At 45.2% G+C, this 21897-nt stretch overlaps 1 protein-coding gene across 1 annotated transcript in view; it reads left to right on the forward strand.

Annotated features, from left to right (window-relative positions):
* The first annotated feature begins 947 nt into the window (after positions 1-947).
* LOC311132719 (insulin receptor substrate 2-B-like) overlaps positions 948-21897 on the forward strand; it is a 37596-nt gene continuing 16646 nt past the window's right edge. The window contains exon 1 of the mRNA XM_084166003.1: positions 948-5332. Coding sequence (XP_084022129.1) covers positions 1234-5332 — 4099 coding nt within the window. The 5' untranslated portion in view covers positions 948-1233. The remainder of the gene's footprint in view (positions 5333-21897) is intronic.

The following is a 21897-nucleotide window of genomic DNA, read 5'->3' on the forward strand; positions in this document are numbered from 1 at the left end:
AATCCATTTTTTGGGGGGGAAATTTGTCCAATCCAGGGATGTCCCATGTAAAATAATGAATGTGAAAAGATCAAGGTACTGTAGTGTTTAAAATCATGTTTGGATTGAATGAATAACTCATTACTATACTTTACACCCATCTCAGTCTCTCTGCAGCTTGACCAGACAGCAGGTCACAGGTAAATTATTGCACAAGCCCAAGCAGCAACAACAAAACAAAAACATAGCCATGCTGAGTCATGATTCACACCACTACTCATACTACAGCAAGCTAACTAATAAGATGAATGCAAAAAGAAAAGAGATTATGCAAAAACAACACCCTAAATAATGACTGTGGCCCCTGACTGTGACACCTGGCCCTTCCAATTTTGCAGATCTGAAATAATCGGATAGGTGCTATCAGTTTGGTAATATCTTCCCCTGCTATTCCAATGGTTTTAGGGGAGCCCAGTTATTTTGGATCTGCAAAGTACACGAAATGGGAAAGAGGCAAGGGGTTGTTTTGGGGCACATTTTGCCCAAGGCCTTCAAGGAACAACTTGCAATATGAGGGGGGATTCACCGTCGTGCCAAATCAAAACAGTGGTCACTCAACGTCAATCAACAATATTGTCCAATGACAGGGGTAGCATCAACGAATGCGTATCACTGTACCTATAATCATTGGCCAGTCAGCTGTCCATAATCTCGAATACGTCCCTTCCTCTTTTTAACTACTGAAAATCTGTGCTATGTCATTGGTCCACCGTATTGACGTAAAACACGAATGACCCAAAACAATTGGGTGTCAGTTCCTGTCAATCTCGCTTAACTTCCAATGAGAAGGCCCGTCTGATTCATTGTTCCTCCTACTTATGGATGACGCACAGGTCACGTGTTGTTTGTGCTCTGCTGGGTAGAGATATGTACAGAGAGGGAGAAGGGGACAGATTGCTAGTAAACTAGCTTGGATTCTAACGATTATAGAAACGGGGGTGAACGTGGTTATGTTGCACAGGGGCGGCTTTATTTCCTGCAACCCATATTGGATACCTGTTTTTCACGAAGAGGCCTGGACCGACCGTTTTTAACTTAACCAACTGAAATTGTTGCTTTGATTGTAGCTAACCATCGCGTCGTGTAGCCACAGTACAACACAGCAGCGCCAGCCGGAGCCCGTCTCCAAAACAAGAATGTGGTCTAGGTCCACAGCACGGCTTAGGTAAAGTGACCTTTGGTTGTGTTCTCTAAATGGCCAATTTTATGAATTACCAAGAAAACAATGCCGCTATGTTGTTGGTGGAGATGCAACAGAGGGGCATCGGGACGACACCAGCGGCTACGGCAGCCAACCGCGATACCTCAATTGGGGAACCCCCTTCCCCTTTATTGAATATCTGCGGCGGCAGCGGAGCTCGTTTTCATCAGCACTTGCCGCCCTCCAACCACCACAGCCACCATCACTACCCCCAGAGCTCGCTGCCCAAAGAACAACGCCCGCTGTCGCACCAGTATCAGGCGGCGACACAGCAACAGCAGCACAATCTCTCTGGTGAAAACATCACGGGGTCCCCGGTAAGGAAAGCCTCGTCGTCGTCTTTGAACCTGGTACATGAGGACCCCGCTGCTAGCCACCACGCACTCGCTGCATCGGTGAACGCAGCGTCTGCCGCGATTCAATTAGCCGCGAATGCTAACGTTAGCGTCGCTACCTCAGAAGGTGTTGTGGATGACATTCGGAAGTGTGGCTACCTGCGGAAACAGAAGCATGGACACAAGCGGTTTTTCGTGCTGAGGGCGGCGAGCCACCTAGGCCTCAGCCGGCTGGAGTACCATGACAGTGAGAAAAAATTCCGCAATAGCCTACGGTCTGCCACAGCGGCCGGTGCAGTCGCCCCTTCTCCCCCGAAACGGGTGATCTATCTGTATCAGTGCTTTACCGTCAACAAAAGAGCGGATTCCAAGAACAAACACCTCATAGCCCTCTACACTAAGGATGAGTACTTTGCCATTGTGGCTGAAAACGAGCAGGAGCAAGAGGACTGGTATGTAGCCCTGAGTGAACTGATGAGTGAGGGGAAAAAGGGTAATCTAGACTCGGACGAGTTGGATGATGGCTATGGTACAGTCACACCAGGTACGGTTTTCAAAGAGGTGTGGCAGGTGAACGTGAAACCCAAAGGGCTGGGTCAGACCAAAAACCTCACAGGTGTGTATCGTTTATGCCTCTCTTCTAAAACTATCCATCTGGTCAAACTAAACTCTGAGACACCGTATGTCAACCTCCAGCTAATGAACATCAGACGATGTGGACACTCAGAAAGCTTCTTCTTCATCGAGGTGGGTCGGTCGTCCTCCATAGGACCAGGGGAGATATGGATGCAGGTAGATGACTCTGTAGTGGCTCAGAACATGCACGAGACCATCCTAGAGACCATGAAGGCTCTGAAGGCCTTTGCAGAGATTCGCCCCAGGAGTAAGAGCCAATCGTCTGGCTCCAACCCCATGGCGTTCATCACCACCCGCCGTCACCTAGGCAACCTTCCGCCGAGCCAGACGGGTCTCCAGCGCCGCTCCCGGACCGAGTCGGTGGTCGGGACACCGCCATCGAGTAAGAGCTCCGGCGCCAGCGGCTACCGCTTCAGGACGTCGAGTGAGGGTGAGGGGACGATGAACCGGCCATTCCGGTCCGTTACCGGCAGCCTGATCCACCTGAACACCGCCCGGATACACCTAGGGCGCCAGGAGGGCGGGGGAGGTGCAGGGAACACCGGGGTGGGAGGGCGCTATGCCAGGGCGCTTCCGGGCTCCACCTGCCACGCCCGTTCCGCCTCGCTCCCCGTCTCCCACTTCTCCTCTACCACCTCCCCTGTCAGCGTGTCCAGCAGCAGCGGTCACGGCTCGGTCTCCGACACCCTCACCCGGCCCTCTAGCGCGTCCATATGTGGCTCCCCCTCTGACGGAGGCTTCAACTCCTCTGACGAGTACGGCTCAAGCCCCGGAGACTTTCGCTACTTCCGAGTCCGGAGTAACACACCCGATTCGCTGGGCAACACCCCACCAATCAGAGAAGAGAACTGCCTGAGCGACTACATGGCCATGGGCTGGCACCGCGAGGTGTTTGGAGCAGGCGGCATGAGTAGCTCTGGCGGCGCTGAGGCCCCCCACCGGGACGAGAGCACGTCGACGGATGAAGACCGGTCTCTGAGGAGACGGACACACTCGTTCACACGGCCCGGGAGTCAGGATGGTGTTGCCGGCAGTAGCAGCGGCGTGGCGGTGTACCAGAAGATGACCCAGACCACCTCACAGGATGAGTTGGGGTCTGTGGAAGAGGTTCTGTCTCTGGTCCGCACCGGCAGCAGCAACCAGCCTTCCTCCTCTTCCTCCCTCCGCTCTGACTACAGCTCCTGCTCCGAGCACAGCCAGGGCCGACCCCCTCCTCTCTCCTCCTACCCCTCCACCTCGGCCAAGGAGGACAGTGGCTACATGCCCATGTTGTGTGGGGTGACAGCCTCACCCGGTGACACCCCGGACTACATGCCTATGCAACCTAGCTCCCACTCTCACCCAAACCACCATCACCACTCTCTCTCACACCCTCCCCATCCCCAGCCCTCCCACTCCCCCCAGGCCTATAGCCCTTCCCTGGCCCCACGCTCGGCCAACCAGCTCCAACCCCACCAGCCTACGGACCCCCAGGGCTACATGATGATGCTACCAGGGGGACGGAGCTCCTCTTCCCCAGTCCAGGCCTCCCCAAGCCCCCACAGCAGTAGCAGTAACATGGGTCTGGGTTTAGGTAGTGTCAGTAGTTCTGGTAGTATAGTGGAGCAACCTGAGACTGGAGAATACATGGACATGTCGTACAGCAGTGGAGGAGGGGGGAACGCTGCAGGTGGACGGAAGCTCTCCAACGAGGGGGGATACTACGCACTGAGCATCTCTGAAGGTACCCCCAAATCATACAGTCCCTACTTCTCCCTGCCTCGCTCCTACAAGGCCCCCGTCGCCAGAGATGGAGAACAGAGAGAAAGGGAGCATGATGAATACGTGCTCATGAGCTCCCCGGCGAAACCCGTCTACTCCCAGGTCGCTGGCATGACGACGAAGGGTGTCAGTAGTGGGGGGTCAGACAGCCCTCACGCCCACCAACCCCCGCCCTACAGGGCCCACCACCAAGCGGCTCACGGTGACCGGCGAACGACCCCGGTTCGGCCCAACCGCCTCCCCCTGGGCCACCGCAGCTTCCACGGGTCGCTGAGGGTTAGTGAGCCAGCCGCTGCCGAGCGACCCTCCAGCCCCGGCGAGTACATCAACATCGAGTTTGGGGACCCCTACGGACCCCCCACGTCCTGCCCTCTCTCTGACCAGTACCTCTCACCCTCGCTGGGCTCTGTCGAGCAGCGCCACTCTCCTCCCCAGCCACAGAACCAGGACTATATGAGTGTAGAGGTGGGGGTTGGAGGTGGTGGTAGTGGGGGTGATGATGGTTGCCGCCTGGCTAAGAACCAGTCCCCCAGACCCTCTCTGGTGGCCCCCTGGAACCCACCCAGCTACATTCGACCCCTGACCGCCGGGGCCTCCCTGAGCGTAGCCCCTGGATCTTCTGGAGCTCACTGGCGGACGGGAACAGATGGCTACACAGATATGACGTTTAACCATAGCGGGGGTGAGGGGTCGCGGGGGTCACAGAGTAGCCCCACAGCCATGCTGCAGCACCTGTGTGTGATGGAGTGCCGCTACCCCCCTACCTTACTCCCCCACCATGTCACCCCTCCCTCAAGCCCCCAGCCTGATCCCCCCATAGTGGTACGTGCTGACCCCCAGGGGCGACGCAGACACAGCTCTGAAACCTTCTCCTCCACCCCTGGAGGAGGCAGAACCACAAGCTCCAGCACCGGCACCAACCCGCCCTCGGGCTCAGCCAACCCCTCGGCCCTCAACGGAGCTCACCTGGCCGAGGGCTCCAAGTGGGCCGGCTCTGGCTCCTTTGACAGTGTGTGGATGTGTGTGGAAGGGATAGGGGTGGATTTGGACAGTTGCCCTGCCCAGCCAGGGCCCTCTGATCTGGGCATGGACTCAGCCTCCTCTGGGGGCCCTCCTGGAGGTCGTATGTGCAGGAATGTGTCTGTTGGTTATCAGAACGGCCTCAACTACATCGCCCTGGAGCTGAGAGAGGACCAGGACTCTAACTCTGTCCCCATACCCCAGCAGCAGCAGGGGGGTACCGGGCCGACCCCCAACGCCCCCTCAGCCAGTAACGTGACTGTGCCGGTAGCAGAGAACAACGGAGCCTACGCCAGTGTAGACTTCAGCAAGTCAGAAGGGATGACTACCACGTCCACGGGTGAGTGACAGAGGGAGTGTGTTTGTGGGGGATGAGGTGGGGTCTGTGTATATTAGCTTACTGCTCATAAGTGTGTGTGTGTGTGTGTAGATATGTATTTCTGTGTGCTGACATCTGCTCTGTGTTAAGTGTGCGTGTATGAGGTCTGCGTTTCAGTGTGTGTGTGTGTGTGTGTGGCGTACGCTTGCTGTGTGTGTGCAGCCCTCCAGTTGTCTGTCGGCATGCAGGGAGGCATGCTTGCCCTGCAGTGTAAAAGGTGATAATGAGGAGAGGGATTCTCACTTACTGTACTCTACTAGGCCTCCTGTATCTCAGTTGGTAGAGCATGGCGTTTGCAATGCCAGGGTTGTGGGTTCGATTCCCACGGGGGGGCCAGTATGAAAAATGTATGCACTCACTAAACTGTAAGTCACTCTGGATAAGAGCGTCTGCTAAATGACTAAAATGTAAAAATGTACTAGCCATGGGGGGAAAAATCGATACAGTTGCATATCTGGAAATTATTTTTGGCAATATATCGTCTCGTTTTGACTATCGCAATATTATTTTTGCGCTAGTTGGCTGTACCTGCACCAGAACTCCAGTATTTTCCCTTCATAGCTTGTTCTCCATCTTCTTTTTAAATAGGTAGCCAATTTGTTTTCAGCACTTTTATTTCCATGACTGATCAAAACTAGTTTTCTCATGCTCTCTCTTTTCCCTCTGCAGCAGACATATGGTGAGCAATATGTTTGGAACATTGAATTGCAATAAAATAACAGTATTGAACCGCAATACATATAGAATCGTAATACATAACTTATCGGCACCTAAGTATCGTGATAATATCGTATTGTGAGGTCCATGGCAATTCCCAGCCCTATACTCTACGCACAAACACACGCGGCTTGGGGTTTTCTGCATGTTTTTGCAAATGAATCAGCGGCATTCCTGTGTCATCCTGTAGGTGCGTCAGTCGTGAGTTAAAATGTAACACTTTGGATGATTTAAGGGTACTTCGTAAATTCACTCTAGAGTGTCAGAGGGTGCTCAGAGGGCACTCAGTGGCCGTTTTTGTAAATTCAAATGTTGTCAGATAGTCCCTTCCTAAATTCAGAGCGTTTCACTCTGAGCGTTCAGACCGCACACTGGACGCTCTCCAGACCTGCTAACTTGCACACATTTTGTGTACAATGCACGCAATTTGAGTTCAAAGTGCGCAGGTATGAAAAATGAACGTGAAATATAAATATAGTCTTCTAGTAGGCACATTGTGGTTTTTGACTAAACCATCTGAAGTTGGAGCTAAGCCAATTGGAGGACTTCGGCGAAGAGAAAAAATCTCTAGCTCCGCTCCGGCCCGCCCCCTGTAGTGGTATTTTCCTCCCTCGGAGTCCGTTGATACCGCTGATGTGGGGGGGGTCAAGCACATAACTACTATTTCTTAGTTAGCTCCTTAGCTAAGGCGTCATTACGACAAAGGTAGTTATCTACAGGATTTAGTCAACTAAGAGAACACTTTCTTGCCCGCACATGCTTTGATCTCCACAACTGTAGTAGGCGCAAGCGCATTGAAGAGCAAGGAAACGTGAGCTGTTGCGGTAGTTCATGGAATGAATGTAAACAGACTTGGCAGAGCGGGCTGTTCCTCTAACACCGTCCTTCACAGAAAGTTGTTAGACTGTTAAAGATTAGTATGCCTATGTTAATTAATCAGTTCTGGATCTGTCCTCTTCATATAGTGATATGTCATCAATGACAGCAAGGCATGTTGAATGAATGGTAGCCTAGTAGTCAGACCTAACTTGGCGATCAGAAACGATCTCATATAGGCCAGTTCAGTTGTATCATATTCCATATGGCCTACAGTAAGCTAGACTACTACATTGCATCCAGTATAGCGCTGGGCGGTATACCTAGGGCTGTTAGGGCGTCCGTATTACCGGCACACCGGCGGTCACGAGTCATGACCGCAATCAAATTCCACATGACCGTTTAGTCACTGTAACTAGGCTCTGATGCCGCTGGTGGTCATTAGTAGCCTACCAGACTTGCTAACTGCCAGTCGCTAACGGCCTGGTACTCAGCACTCTATTGTCCCTCTAATCACTCTGACATCAATGCAAATGTAATTGAAAATGGAATCGAACACCCATGAGCTCATGTTACGCAACATTTCTATAGGCTATGCAATTGCGTGAGAAAACAGTGTGGCCTCTATTAAAAAGAGGAGGATCCCATCAGCTTTCTATAGGCTAGGCCTATATGTATTTCTCAACTTTCCTTATATTAAGCACATTGCTTCTCTTTACAACAGGAATATAGCCTACCTGGCTGGCATGAAAATGAACCACGGGAAAAGCTGTTTAAGTGCATAGATGACATGTATTTTTTTAGTCGCATCATGCATGCCGTCTTAGAATGTATTAACAATCTAAACATATAGCCCAATGTTTGTATCACAACTAAAGGTGCATAAATAACTCTAAATTAAGTATATAGGAGGACCTGTTTCTTTGTTAACCACTCAACACTGAATAGCCGCATGTGCACACTCCTCAAATCATTTGGAGAGAATATATTTTCTATTTTATTCAGCTATGTCCAATTGTATTCTTTATACTATAAAATAAATAAATAAAATTCTAAGCAACTCTTGTGTGCTAAATGAACTAGTGTAGCCGACAGCCATATGGCATAGCCAGATCAGGACCTAACATAAGGACAACTCGGAGTATGCTATTCTGTTCTTCTGAAATAGAATAGCATAGCATATCATGTTTCTTTAGACCTGTCTAAAATAAATAATGGATTTATTGTGATGGTGTAGGCTATATTTATTAGTAGATGTTCCAAAGGTCTGCGTCAGTTGCTTGTAGGCTATGCATAGAAGCCAGGAGATGCTAAAGGTGTTTATGTTAATTATCGGTCAATTACCGTGAGACCACCAGTTATTTGCTTGACAATCACCGGCTGACTAAATTTCATGACTGCCACAGCCCTAGGTATACCGTATTTTACTATATACCGGTATTGATGCACGGACCGGTATGGGTTTTTACTTGACCTTCTATAATGGTATTTGAATGTTTGGTTTGCTAAATGTGATATGTGTTGCGTAAAGTCCATTTTTATAGATTATTCTGCTACTTGAGTCATCTCTCTCCGCTCTCTCTCTCTATGCTACTTTCCACAGACCTAGCCCCGCCTTCTGTCACTCAAGGAGCGCATCTGTTGTTGCTCGACCACGAGACACTTGCATTCAGTCTGTATGGTCAATGCAGCACATGCAACAATGTTGAGGACTATGATGCTGTTTCCACTTTGCTTCTTAATATAAATCCACAAACGTTCTATAATTAAACTATTAGTTAGTGTTTCTTAAATCTGCAAACAGCTAGTTTTTTCTTAGCAAGTTGTGGCTAAATCGTGTAAACTGTTAATCGCTAGTTAGCTGGCTAGCTAGCTAATGTACTGAGTCAGTGCAAACGTAGCTAGCTATACAGCCTGATACCAGTGATGGTGTAGGCCTAAATCAGCATGTTGTTTTTACAACAGTATCTTCTAAATCAAAGAGGAATAAGAGAAGCATGAATATGTTAGCTACATGAAGTAGCTAAGAGAGAATATTTAATGTAGCCAAAGATTATAGGGTCCCCTAGGAAACACTGACCAACACTTTGGTTCCTACCCTGTCACAATAACTCCTCCCTTGCATTTTCATTCGTTGTCATGCCAAACACTGTATTCAAAGTGCCCACTTATCTTTTAACTATGGAATTAGAATAATCTGTTCATCCAAGTGTTTTGATCTGAATCGCAAAGCAAATCGCAATTGCAACACTTGGTTAAAAACGTGGGGTCTGTGTATATTAGCCTACTGCTCATAAGTGTTTTTGTTTTTTTTGCCCATATCGTGCAGCCCTACGTGGCAGTGTGGAAATGAGTGCAGGAAATGCAGAAACTGATGAAAATGCAGAACAAAAATGTTGGGTTGAAGTTTAATTGAACAGTAGAAAACGATCAGAAAGTAGAGAAACCCATTGAAATCACTTAGAATGTATGTGTTTCCACTCTAGGGTCATTCCAAAACATAAAATACTGTCAAATACCATCAAATCGTCCAACAATTTAAAAATAGTGATATGATATTTTGGCCATATCACCCCTAATCCAGTAATCCCCAAACAAAATTAAGAAGCCAGTTTGCATTTTCACTAGACTATCCACATAAAGACACCTAATAATCAAAATAGTCAGTACCCCTACATTTAACCTAGAAAAATGTGAAGGTGTCATTGAGATGACCACCTCAATTTTAATTTAGGATTAAACACAAGACTTCTGTGTTGGCTACATTGTTTGATATAATTTTAAGACTCTGCCATTTCCTGAAACCTAATCAAAAATGCTAAATGCTCCAACTTCCTGAGGGGGAAGTTGACTGACCCTCTCTGGACCTCCCCCCTACCCAACCTTAGGCATACATTTTTTAAAATTTATTTCACCTTTATTTAACCAGGTAAGCCAGTTGAGAACAAGTTATCATTTATAACTGCGACCTGGCCAAGATAAAGCAAAGCAGTGTGATAACAACAACAACAACACAGAGTTACATATGGGATAAACAAAAACAAAACGTACAGTCAATAACACAATAGAAAATCTATATACAGTGTGTGCAAATGTAGTAAGTTATGGAGGTAACTTGTAGCTCAGTTGGTAGAGCATGGTGCTTGCAACGCCAGGGTTGTGGGTTCGATTCCCACGGGGGGGCCAGTATGAAAAATGTATGCACTAACTGTAAGTCGCTCTTGATAAGAGCATCTGTTAAATGACTAAAATGTAAATGTAAAATGTAAGGCAATAAATAGGACATAGTGCAAAATAATTACAATTTAGTATTAAGACTGGAGTGATAGATGTGCAGAAGATGATGTGCAAATAGAGATACTGGGGTGCAAATGAGCAAAATAAATAACAATGTAAATAACAATATGGGGATGAGGTAGTTGGGTGGGCTAATTACAGATGGGCTGTGTACAGGTGCAGTGATCGGTAAGCTGCTCTGACAACTGATGCTTAAAGTTAGTGAGGGAGATAAGTGTCTCCAGCTTCAGAGATTTTTGCAGTTCGTTCCAGTCATTTGCAGCAGAGAACTGGAAGGAATGGCGGCCAAAGGAGGTGTTGGCTTTGGGGATGACCAGTGAGATATACCTGCTGGAGCGCATACTACGGGTGGGTGTTGCTATGGTGACCAATTATCTAAGATAAGGCAGGGATTTGCCTAGAAGTGATTTATAGATGACCTTGAGCCAGTGGGTTTGGCGACGAACATGTAGTGAGGGCCAGCCAACGAGAGCGTACAGGTCACAATGGTGGGTAGTATATGGGGCTTTGGTGACAAAACGGATGGCACTGTGATAGACTACATCCAATTTGCTGAGTAGTGTTGGATGCTATTTTGTAAATGACATCGCCGAAGTCAAGGATCGGTTGGATAGTCAGTTTTACGAGGGCATGTTTAGCAGCATGAGTGAAGGAGGCTTTGTTGCGAAATAGGAAGCCGATTCTAGATTTATTTTTGAATTGGAGATGCTTAATGTGAGTCTGGAAGGAGAGTTTACGGTCTAACCAGACACCTAGGTATTTGTAGTTGTCCACATATTCTAAGTCAGACCCGTCGAGAGTAGTGATTCTAGTCGGGCGGGCGGGTGCAAGCATCGTTCGATTGAAGAGCATGCATTTAGTTTTACTAGGGTTTTAAGAGCAGTTGTAGGCCACGGAAGGAGTGTTGTATGGCATTGAAGCTCGTTTGGAGGTTTGTTAACACCGTGTCCAATGAAGGGCCAGATGTATACAAAATGGTGTCGTCTGCAGAGAGGTGGATCTGAGAGTCACCAGCAACAAGAGCGACATCATTGATATACACAGAGAATAGAGTCAGCCAGAGAATTGAACCTTGTGGCACCCCCATAGACTGCCAGAGGTCCAGACAACAGGCCCTCCGTTTTGACACATTGAACTCTATCTGAGAAGTAATTGGTGAACCAAGCGAGGCAGTCATTTGAGAAACCAAGGCTATTTAGTCTGCCAATAAAAATGTGGTGATTGACAGAGTCAAAAGCCTTGGCCAGGTCGATGAAGACGGCTGCACAGTACTGTCTTTTATTGATCGCGGTTATTATATCGTTTAGGACCTTGAGCGTGGCTGAGGTGCACCCATGACCAGCTCGGAAACCAGATTGCATAGCGGCGACGGTACGGTGGGATTCGAAATGGTCGGTGATCTGTTTGTTAACTAGGCTTTCGAAAGGCTGTAGGCTATGCGTAGGATGGATATAGGTCTGTAACAGTTTGGATCTAGAGTGTCACTCCCTTTTGAAGAGGGGGATGACCGCGGCAGCTTTCCAATCTCTGGGGATCTCAGACGATACGAAAGAGAGGTTGAACAGGCTAGTAATAGGGGTTGCGACAATTTCGGCGGCTAATTTTAGAAAGAAAGGGTCCAGATTGTCTAGCCCAGCTGATTTGTAGGGGTCCAGATTTAGCAGCTCTTTCAGGACATCAGCTATCTGAATTTGGGTGAAGGAAAGGGGGGGGGGGGGCATGGGCAGGTTGCAGCGGAGGATGCAGAGCTAGTGGCAGGGGTAGCCAGGTGGAAAGCGTGGCCAGCCGTAGCAAAATGCTTATTGAAATTCTCGATTATCGTAGATTTATTTGTGGTGACAGTGTTTCCTAGCCTCAGTGCAGTGGGTAGCTGGGAGGAGGTGCTCTTATTCTCCATGGACTTTACAGTGTCCCAAAATTTTTTGGAGTTAGTGCTACAGGATGCACATTTCTGTTTGAAGAAGCTAGCCTTTTCTTTCCTAACTGATTGTGTATATTGGTTCCTGACTTCCCTGAAAAGTTGCATATCGTGGGGGCTGTTCGATGCTAATGCAGTACGCCACAGGATGTTTTTGTGCTGGTCTAGGGCAGTCAAGTCTGGGGTGAACCAGGGGCTATATCTGTTCTTAGTTCAGAATTTTTTGAATGGGGCATGCTTATTTAAGATGGCGAGGAAAGCACTTTTTAAGAACATCCAGGCATCCTCTACTGACGGAATGAGGTCAATATCCATCCAGGATACCCGGGCCAGGTCAATTAGAAAGGCCTGCTCGCTGAAGTGTTTTAGGGAGCGTTTGACAGTGATGAGGGGTGGATTTTGGTGGCCTTCCTAAGCCAAGATTCAGACACTGCTAGAACATCAGGGTTGGCAACGTGTGTGTGCAACAGTGTGCTAACGCAGTGAATAACTCAAACTTGTGCTTTGCTGCAGGAGGGACTGGTGCACTTCACAAAATAGATGGCATCATGAGGAAGGAAAATTATGTGGATATATTGAAGCAACATCTCAAGACGTCAGTCAGGAAGTTAAAGCTTGGTCGCAAATGGATCTTCCAAATGGACAATGACCCCAAGCATACTTCCAAAGTTGTGGCAAAATGGCTTAAGGACAACAAAGTCAAGGTTTTGGAGTGGCCATCACAAAGCCCTGACCTCAATCCTATAGAAAATGTGTGGGCAGAACTGAAAAAGCGCATGCGAGCAAGGTGGCCTAAAAACCTGACTCAGTTACACCAGCTCTGTCAGGAGGAATGGGCCAAAATTCACCCAACTTATTGTGGGAAGCTTGTGGAAGGCTACCCGAAACGTTTGACGCAAGTTAAACATTTTAAAGGCAATGCTACCAAATACTAATTGAGTGTATGTGATGAAAGAAATAAAAGCTGAAATAAATAATTCTCTCTACTATTATTCTGACATTTCACATTCTTAAAATAAAGTGGTGATCCTAACTGACCTAAGACAGGGAATTTCTACTAGGATTAAATGTCAGGAATTGTGAAAAACTTAGTTTAAATGTATTTGGCTAAGGTGTATGTAAACTTCCGACTTCAACTGTATTCACGAAGGTCTTAGGAAAGATATTTGCGAAATTCTTAAGAATATTTTGAGGAATTGCACTTACGTTTCTTTGTCTGTAGTGTTTTGTGAATCCGTCCACAGAACATTAGATTACCTGTAGTACAGTACAGACAAGATTGGGTTGGTTTGACAGCCCATTAGGAAAGAAGCATTATGTGTCAGCCTAGTAAACGTGTTCACACACACACTGCCTGCTTGCGTGTGTGTTAAGAGCAGTCTATCCAGTGTTAAGTGAGACAAGCATCTCACTCTTCAGCCTTTAGTCTATAATTCTTTCTACAACAGATCCTAAGCGCCATCTAATGAAACTCACAAATCCTAGACTATGAACAATGTCATCCAGGGTGATTGGTCCTTGATAGTGTGACTCAGTAGTTTCAGCCAGCCACAGGCTGACTCATATGTTAACTGTTGAGCTGGGGCCAAAATGAACAAAGGGGTGTAAGTTCATTGACCCTGGTCCTGGGCAGTGTGCCAAAGTGGGTCAAACAGTACCAAGGTAATATGGAGAAACCTTGACCTGCAGTTGCCCCTGTGTGTGTTTTCACCTGAGAGTTGTGTTCTTTGCATTGACCCCTTGCTGCCCCCCTTAGTGAGGTCATTCTCCCATAGGAGAATCAACACACTGTGTGTGGGTGTGCGTGTTTTTGGTTTTCCATAGAAAAACCAACACTCTTCTCTGATGAAGGTTGTGTTCACTGTTTGAAGTGTTTCCACTGTCGTGTGTGTGAGTCATGCGGTGGGTCTTTGATGTGCTCTAATTGGCCCAGCGTGTCGGAGCAGCACGGCAACAGAGGCACAGGAAACGCATCATCACACAGGATGCATTCCTTCCTGTGACCTGCCCCGAGCAGCCAGGCACACCTGAGTCCCTTTCAGTACCCTTTCCCTTTTTTCCTCCAGACGAAAATGTTTGGAAATGGCATGAAACAGGGAAGTTAGTGGGCTACTGGATCCTGTTCATTAGGGCACGCCGTAATGAAACCTTTTGAAACGGGAACATAGGCGAAGTGAAACAGGAACGTAGGCTACTATTCGAAGTTGTCTGATAACAGCACAGACTTTCCTTCTCGTGCGCCATACTAAACACGACCCTGGCTTCAAAGTGAGAGTATATGGAGGGTAGTGTGTGTGGAGCATGGGTGGAAGAGCGTACATAGTGTTGTGTTAGCTAGCTTGCTGCTGCCCCTTCCTGTCCCTGTGACATCCATAGGTAGGCTCCAGAGTGTGAAAGTATGAGTGTAGCCTACTGGTTGTATGGAGCACGGAGTTGTTTGGAGCTTGGTTATGGTTCTGTAGTGTAGAGTACAGAGAATTTTAGCTAGCTAGCTGCTGTTTTAGCCTAGTGTAGAGTTACCTTGTTAGCCTTGTTGAGTGTTCGCTAACTGCCTTTTCCTATACCACCTCCATCTATATTTACTGCTTTATTTTCAGACTGACACTTATTTATGAGCCGGGCCTAGCAGTAGGCATGTGTAGGCTGCGTCCCAAATGGCACCCTATTCCCTATGTAGTGCACTACAGCATGTACACTGGCCCTAAAGCAGGATACTACCCAGGCACAGGCAACTGGATCCGTGTGTGTGTGTGTGTGTGTGTCGAAGAACCTAAACTCGCTCTCAAACACGTAAATACATACAGATGTTAATGTAAGCACATGATGTTAGGTCAAATCCATTTTTGTTTTAGTAGGCTATATATATCTCATTATTTGCAGGTTGGCGTTAATTGGGATGAGCTCCTTAATTGCCTTATCACTGTATAATAAGTCGCTCAATTAAAAGTTGCTATGAATATGACGATATCAGTCTGGGTCATTCCACCTCAAAAAGCACAAGAAAGATGATTTCGACACCCGCCATCTCGGATTGTTCTGAAATCGTTTCTGTACTGCTACCTAACGGTGTTCCGTACACATTTTGTGTAACCGCAGCATTCAAACAAGGCTGCAATGAAAACTAATGGGAATGTAGCGACTGTGTTCGCATCAAATCCGGGGTGTTAGCTATGTTTCTATTGAAGTGTTGATTGACATGGTAATGGCCTAATAGCATTCGAGAAAAGATGCAACACTGACCTCTATGACGCTGTACGTTACATCGTGATGTGTCACGACGTAACGTACGGCACGCATCATGTTACTCGTACATTTACATTACTCGTACAGTGTCTTTCCACCAGGGTTAGCGCTTCTCTCGCAGATTAAAAACATGCTTAACCATATACATTTGTAAGAAACCTTCATTATTCATGATTTGTGTTTAAATTAGCATTAGTATTAATATTATGGCTAATATTAAACACATTTTTCATGAGTAGGGTGCTAATAGCAGTGTGGTCATCAATAACACAAACACTGAATCAATCAACAATTAATTGCATAAGACTTTGATGTGCAGAATCTTAAAAAGAATACCACTGCACCAACCTATGATCTGCATTTACACACGCAAACCCGTCAACTGCTGACAGAGCTTTCGTTTTTTTGCTCTCACATTTGCTGTGTTAACGGTTTGAAATACCTTTGCTGTGCCAACCTATTCACGAGTGCTGTGTTTTAATAATTGTGAAATCTCATATGTGCAATAACGCATGTTAATAATGCATGTAGCTCAATTGGTAGAGCATGGCGCTTGTAACGCCAGGGTAGTGGGTTTGATCCCCGGGACCACCCATACGTAAAAATGTATGCACACATGACTGTAAGTCGCTTTGGATAAAAGCGTCTGCTAAATGGCTTATTATTATTATTATGTCCTAAATTCTCACGTGTGCTATCTATTAAACTCGTTTCCAAATGACATGCTCTAACCCAATTTGAGACATGACATTCCTGCATGCCACTCTTTCTGCTCTTGATTGTGCACAGGTGAAATAAATGAACGGGATTCCTTAAAAGACTGCATGTCACCAAACTGCAATAGTTATGAACTATGTGGAACTTTTTTGGACCATTGGCTTCCCTGAAAACAGGTACTGACAGGAGGCACGAGCTACCTCCCTCAGGCTCCTCCCTGCCTTCGCCTCCTCGTTAGCAGCCTAGCTATTCAGGGGTATAGTGGCGTCGTTTCTTGGGCTCTTGTTAGGCCTTTCCCTTTCAAGACAATTCCTGTCAAAATACAATTACATTTGTTTTATTTTCTCCCTACTTTGTAACTCATTTAATTGTATTTATTTATTTATGAAGACATTATCAATGGTGAGTATAAAGTTAATTACTCGTGAGTTCATCAATCATTAATTCAAACAATGGTAAATTTTTCGTGTCATCACTGCGAGCCATCATGACTCTCAAAAGCTGTGACAGCCGCAGTTTACTTGTGAAGATGACGTTAGCGCTGCCCTAAAACCCCTATTCAAATTCGACACAAACCATCAAATGGGTATGTAATGAAACCGTATATAAACTCTTTATAGTGTTTTATTGACATTTTACAGGTGATACATTTGACAAATCAGGTGAAAAAAGCTGTTTCTCCACACAACATGTCTTCGGCTTTCACTATCACTCAGTAGCCTTCGCTTCCCCCTCTGCCATTTCTAATAAGACCCGGCAGAGCTCCATTGCCTTCAATCATGCAGAGACGGGCAGCGTGAAGTTCTCGTCGTTAATTTAGCTGGAAAGAGGAGAAATTGTGCTTTACAATGGTATTAATATTGCAGTTGACCTGGTATTTAATTTTTTGGGTGCCAAGATAAGATCAAGTGTACGGAACACTGTGATGTACGGAACACCGTTAGGTAGCAGTAGTAAGTAACAGATACAATTAGCATTCCTGAAACATTATTTTGTTAAAATATAATTTAATTTCTGAGAAATTAAGCTAATTGATTGCACCCAAATTGGCCATTTTTAATTGATAGGATTCGGATAATATTGAATAAATATAGTACCCAACATCCGATTTGAACCAAACTTCTTGAAAAGCAGAAAACTGCCATGCAATTCATTATTTTATTTGGGTTGTCACAACATTTTAGTCCCTAGCCAATTTCTCCATCAAAGTTTTGGGCTTGTAGGAAAAGTTTTCCTATGAGAATTGCATAGCCCTCAGTGGCCACTTGTTAGACTATTCAAGGATAGTTGGGTTGAAGCATTAGGTTGCTTTTAGGACAAACTGAATCACTTTCATGGAGGACTAGCTTGAATTGTGAGGATGAACACCATTTATTTTCATCATGAGCCAAATCTTTTGGTTTTCTACCCAAGTTAAAAAGGAAATGTTGTGATCTATTTAATAAACGCGAGACCAGCAAAATGTATACATGAGTGTGGCGGTAAAGCAGGAACAGCGGCATCTAGTATTCAAAATGTGGTACTTTCACACTACTATATGGTAAATAATGCAAGCGACTTCAATTACTAATTTCTCTGAACAGGGAAAAATAACCAACAGATTCACAGGGAATACATTACATAGAATGGAAAAGCAATACTCCAAGCTGCAGTTTCATACTACTTGTCAAACAGAGAACTGATACGGCATACTGGTTATTTGGGTGGGATTGGCGTGGGGGTTCCTTGGGTGGCTTTTGAATTTTTGGGGGGGATTCTTCATATCTCACTTATTGGTAGGATGTTGGGTACTATATTTATAGAATATTATCTGAATCCTATAAGTTAAAGTGGCCAATTTGGGTGCAATCAATTAGATTAATTTCTCAGATGAAATTATATTTCAACAAAATAATGTTTCAGGAATCGTATCGTTACAAACTACAGAAACGATTTCAGAACAATCTGAGATGGTGGGTGTCGAATTCCTATTTTTTGTGCTTTTTGAGGTGGAATGACCCAGTCTTATCGTCATATTCATAGCAACTTATTATAGAGTGACTTATTATACAGCAATAAGGCAATTAATGAGCTCATCCCAATAAACGTCAATCTGCAATTAATGACAGATGTGTGTATATATAGCCTACTAACAACAAAGTTTGGTCAGACTCGGATGTTGGGTACTGTAATTATTGAATATTATCGGAATTCTATAAATTTAAAATGGCCAATTATGGGTGCAATCAATTAGATTAATTTCTCTGAGATAAAATACAATTTCAACTAAATGTTTCAGGAATGCCAATCTTACTGTTTCTAACGACAGAAACAATTTCAGAACAATCTGAGATGGTGGGTGACATGGCTTGCTGAAATCACATAGAACTCGAATAACATACTAATACAGTATAGTTACAGCAACTGTTTCAAGTAGTGTTATTAGCAGTTCCCATGGCAGTGCCTCTTCCTTTGTAGTTTCATTAGGTCTTTATGGATGTGTATGTTAATGTGTCTTGTAGGGCTGGGAATTGCCAGGGACCTCACGGTACGATAGTATCACAATATTTAGGTGCCGATATGTATTGCGATTCTATATGTATTGCAATTCGATACTGTGATTTTATTGCTATTCAATGTTCCAAATATACTGCTCACTATATGTCTGCTGCAGAAAGACTAGAGATCCATTTGACATTTTAAGTCATTTAGCAGATGCTCTTATCCAGAGCGACTTACAGTAGTGAGTGCATACATTTTCATGAGAGCATGAGAACTAGTTTTGATCAGTCACAGAAATAAAAGGGCTCGCTTTTAAAAAAATAAGATGGAAAACAAGCTATAAAGGGAAAATACTGGAATTTTGGTGCAGGGACAGCCAACTAGCTCATAAATAATATTGTGCTATTGTCGATAAGATATATTGTCAAAAATAATATCCTGATATGTAACTGAATACACCCCCCCCCCTAACAGGCTAGCTAGCTGTTTACTGTCGTAAAGTGTGTGTTTGTGTCTGTGTGGAGGGGGATTGGCACAATTATGGACAATAACTGTGAAATTGTCTTAAAACATTCATTTTAGAAGAAGGGGGGATTCAACTTTATATTCAAGTAGATGTAGTTTACCCAATAGCAGTTAGAAAATTGTACATGAAAAGAGTAAAGTTGGTAATAATTTTACCAGCAGAACGGCACGGTTGGGAGGAGAAGCTTCGTTTCGCAAAGTTGTAAGTGTTTACCATTTTTAGGGATGCAAATATCGGTCAATTTTTCTGCCGACTAACCGACCCTCATTAACCGGTCAATAGACGGTGAGATTTTTTCCAAACAGTAAAATGAAGTGACCAATAGAAAATACTATGCATGCATACAAGGAATGGACATTTTTCATTAAGAGCATGAAAACGGGCAACAATAGCGAGCCTATCGCTTTACAGTCAAAAGGCTATATATATATATCCTATTATTGAACATGTACAGTGAGGGGGAAAAAGTATTTGATCTCCTGCTGATTTTGTATACTGACAAAGAAATGATCAGTCTATAATTTTAATGGTAGGTTTATTTGAACAGTGAGAGACAGAATAACAACAAAAAAATCCAGAAAAAATGCATGTCAAAAATGTTAGAAATTGATTTGCATTTTAATGAGGGAAATAAGTATTTGACCCCTCTGCAAAACATGACTTAGTACTTGGCGGCAAAACCCTTGTTGCCAATCACAGAGGTCAGACGTTTCTTGGAGTTGGCCACCAGGTTTGCACACATCTCAGGAGGGATTTTGTCCCACTCTTCTTTTCAGATCTTCTCCAAGTCATTAAGGTTTCGAGGCTGACGTTTGGCAACTCGAACCTTCAGCTCCCTCCACAGATTTTCTATGAGATTAAGGCCTGGAGACTGGCTAGGCCACTCCAGGACCTTAATGTGCTTCTTCTTGAGCCACTCCTTTGTTGCCTTGGCCATGTGTTTTGGGTCATTGTCATGCTGGAATACCCATCCACGACCCATTTCAATGCCCTGGCTGAGGGAAGGAGGTTCTCACCCAAGATTTGACGGTACATGGCCCCGTCCATCGTCCCTTTGATGCGGTGAAGTTGTCCTGTCCCCTTAGCAGAAAAACACCCCCAAAGCATAATGTTTCCACCTCCATGTTTGACGGTGGGGATGGTGTTCTTGGGGTCATAGGCAGCATTCCTCCTCCTCCAAACACAGCGAGTTGAGTTGATGCCAAAGAGCTCCATTTTGGTCTCATCTGACCACAACACTTTCACCCAGTTCTCCTCTGAATCATTCAGATGTTCATTGGCAAACTTCAGACAGGCATATATATGTGCTTTCTTGAGCAGGGGGACCTTGCGGGCGCTGCAGGATTTCAGTCCTTCACGGTGTAGTGTGTTACCAATTGTTTTCTTGGTGACTATGGTCCCAGCTGCCTTGAGATCATTGACAAGATCCTCCCGTGTAGTTCTGGGCTGATTCCTCACCGTTCTCATGATCATTGCAACTCCACGAGGTGAGGTCTTGCATGGAGCCCCAGGCCGAGGGAGATTGACAGTTCTTTTGTGTTTCTTCCATTTGCGAATAATTGCACCAACTGTTGTCTCCTTCTCACCAAGCTGCTTGTTGATGGTCTTGTAGCCCATTCCAGCCTTGTGTAGGTCTACAATCTTGTCCCTGACATCCTTGGAGAGCTCTTTGGTCTTGGCCATGGTGGAGAGTTTGGAATCTGATTGATTGCTTCTGTGGACAGGTGTTTTTTATACAGGTAACAAACTGAGATTAGGAGCACACCCTTTAAGAGTGTGCTCCTAATCTCAGCTCGTTACCTATATAAAAGACTCCTGGGAGCCAGAAATCTTTCTGATTTGAGAGGGGGTCAAATACTTATTTCCCTCATTTTAAAATCAAATCAATTTATAACGTTTTTGACATGCGTTTTTGTGGATTTTTTGTTGTTATTCAGTCTCTCACTGTTCAAATGCGCACGCATAGAAGTACCTGGCCTTCTGTGCGCAAATATAGGAAAGTGCCCATTTTAGGGATTTCTGATTGTCTTAACTCACCACCTCACCACTAATAAGCTGAGCTTCTGTCATTTTTTTTCTTCACCTCACATAGTCAGACAACAAAGTATATATATTTTTTAAACATCCATTGTGAATGATAATAGTTCCTCACAGTAGGCCTATTTCCTACAATCTCCCTCCTGGTAATCATCAAGCCTCGGTGTGAAAGAGCAAAATACTATTTTCCCTTGGGCAAAAACAGTTGTCTGATGGCCCAGAATAGGCTAGTTGATACAATGTTGCAAGTTCCCTAGCGGAGGCTTCAGGCCAGACCCAGTTGATTGATTTGAAACAATGTTGCACTTCACTAGCAATAGCTCAAGACAGATAGAAAGGGAGGTAGACAGGCTCTGTAGAGAGATTAATGCAATTTGAAAGAACCATAATTTATCATTTAGACTTCATTTGTCGGCTTTATGTATTTCTACTTAGTTGACAATAGAAGTTATAGGCCTACTGCTGCATTGGCCCATAGGCTATCTCTAGTTCCATGCGCTCATTTCTTAAGCTGCCAATGGATCACGTGTATCAATGTGTCCATATGGCAGAGGCTGGTGCTCACCTTTAGTTGAATTTTAACTTTTAGATTTTCAGCATTTGAATTCAGAATTGTATGATTAATCACGTGACAATGATAAAAAACGTTATTCTTGAAATGAAACTGTTCCACGAAAATGAGCATATGAAAATCGTAACTTGCACGCAGATTGGTAAAAATGGCAGGTTAAATTGTGAACTTCTCAACTTGAAACTCACGACACTCCTAATGAA

Source organism: Coregonus lavaretus, assembly GCF_964263955.1.
Source record: "Coregonus lavaretus genome assembly, chromosome: 7".
Classification (NCBI taxonomy): Eukaryota; Metazoa; Chordata; class Actinopteri; order Salmoniformes; family Salmonidae; genus Coregonus; species Coregonus lavaretus.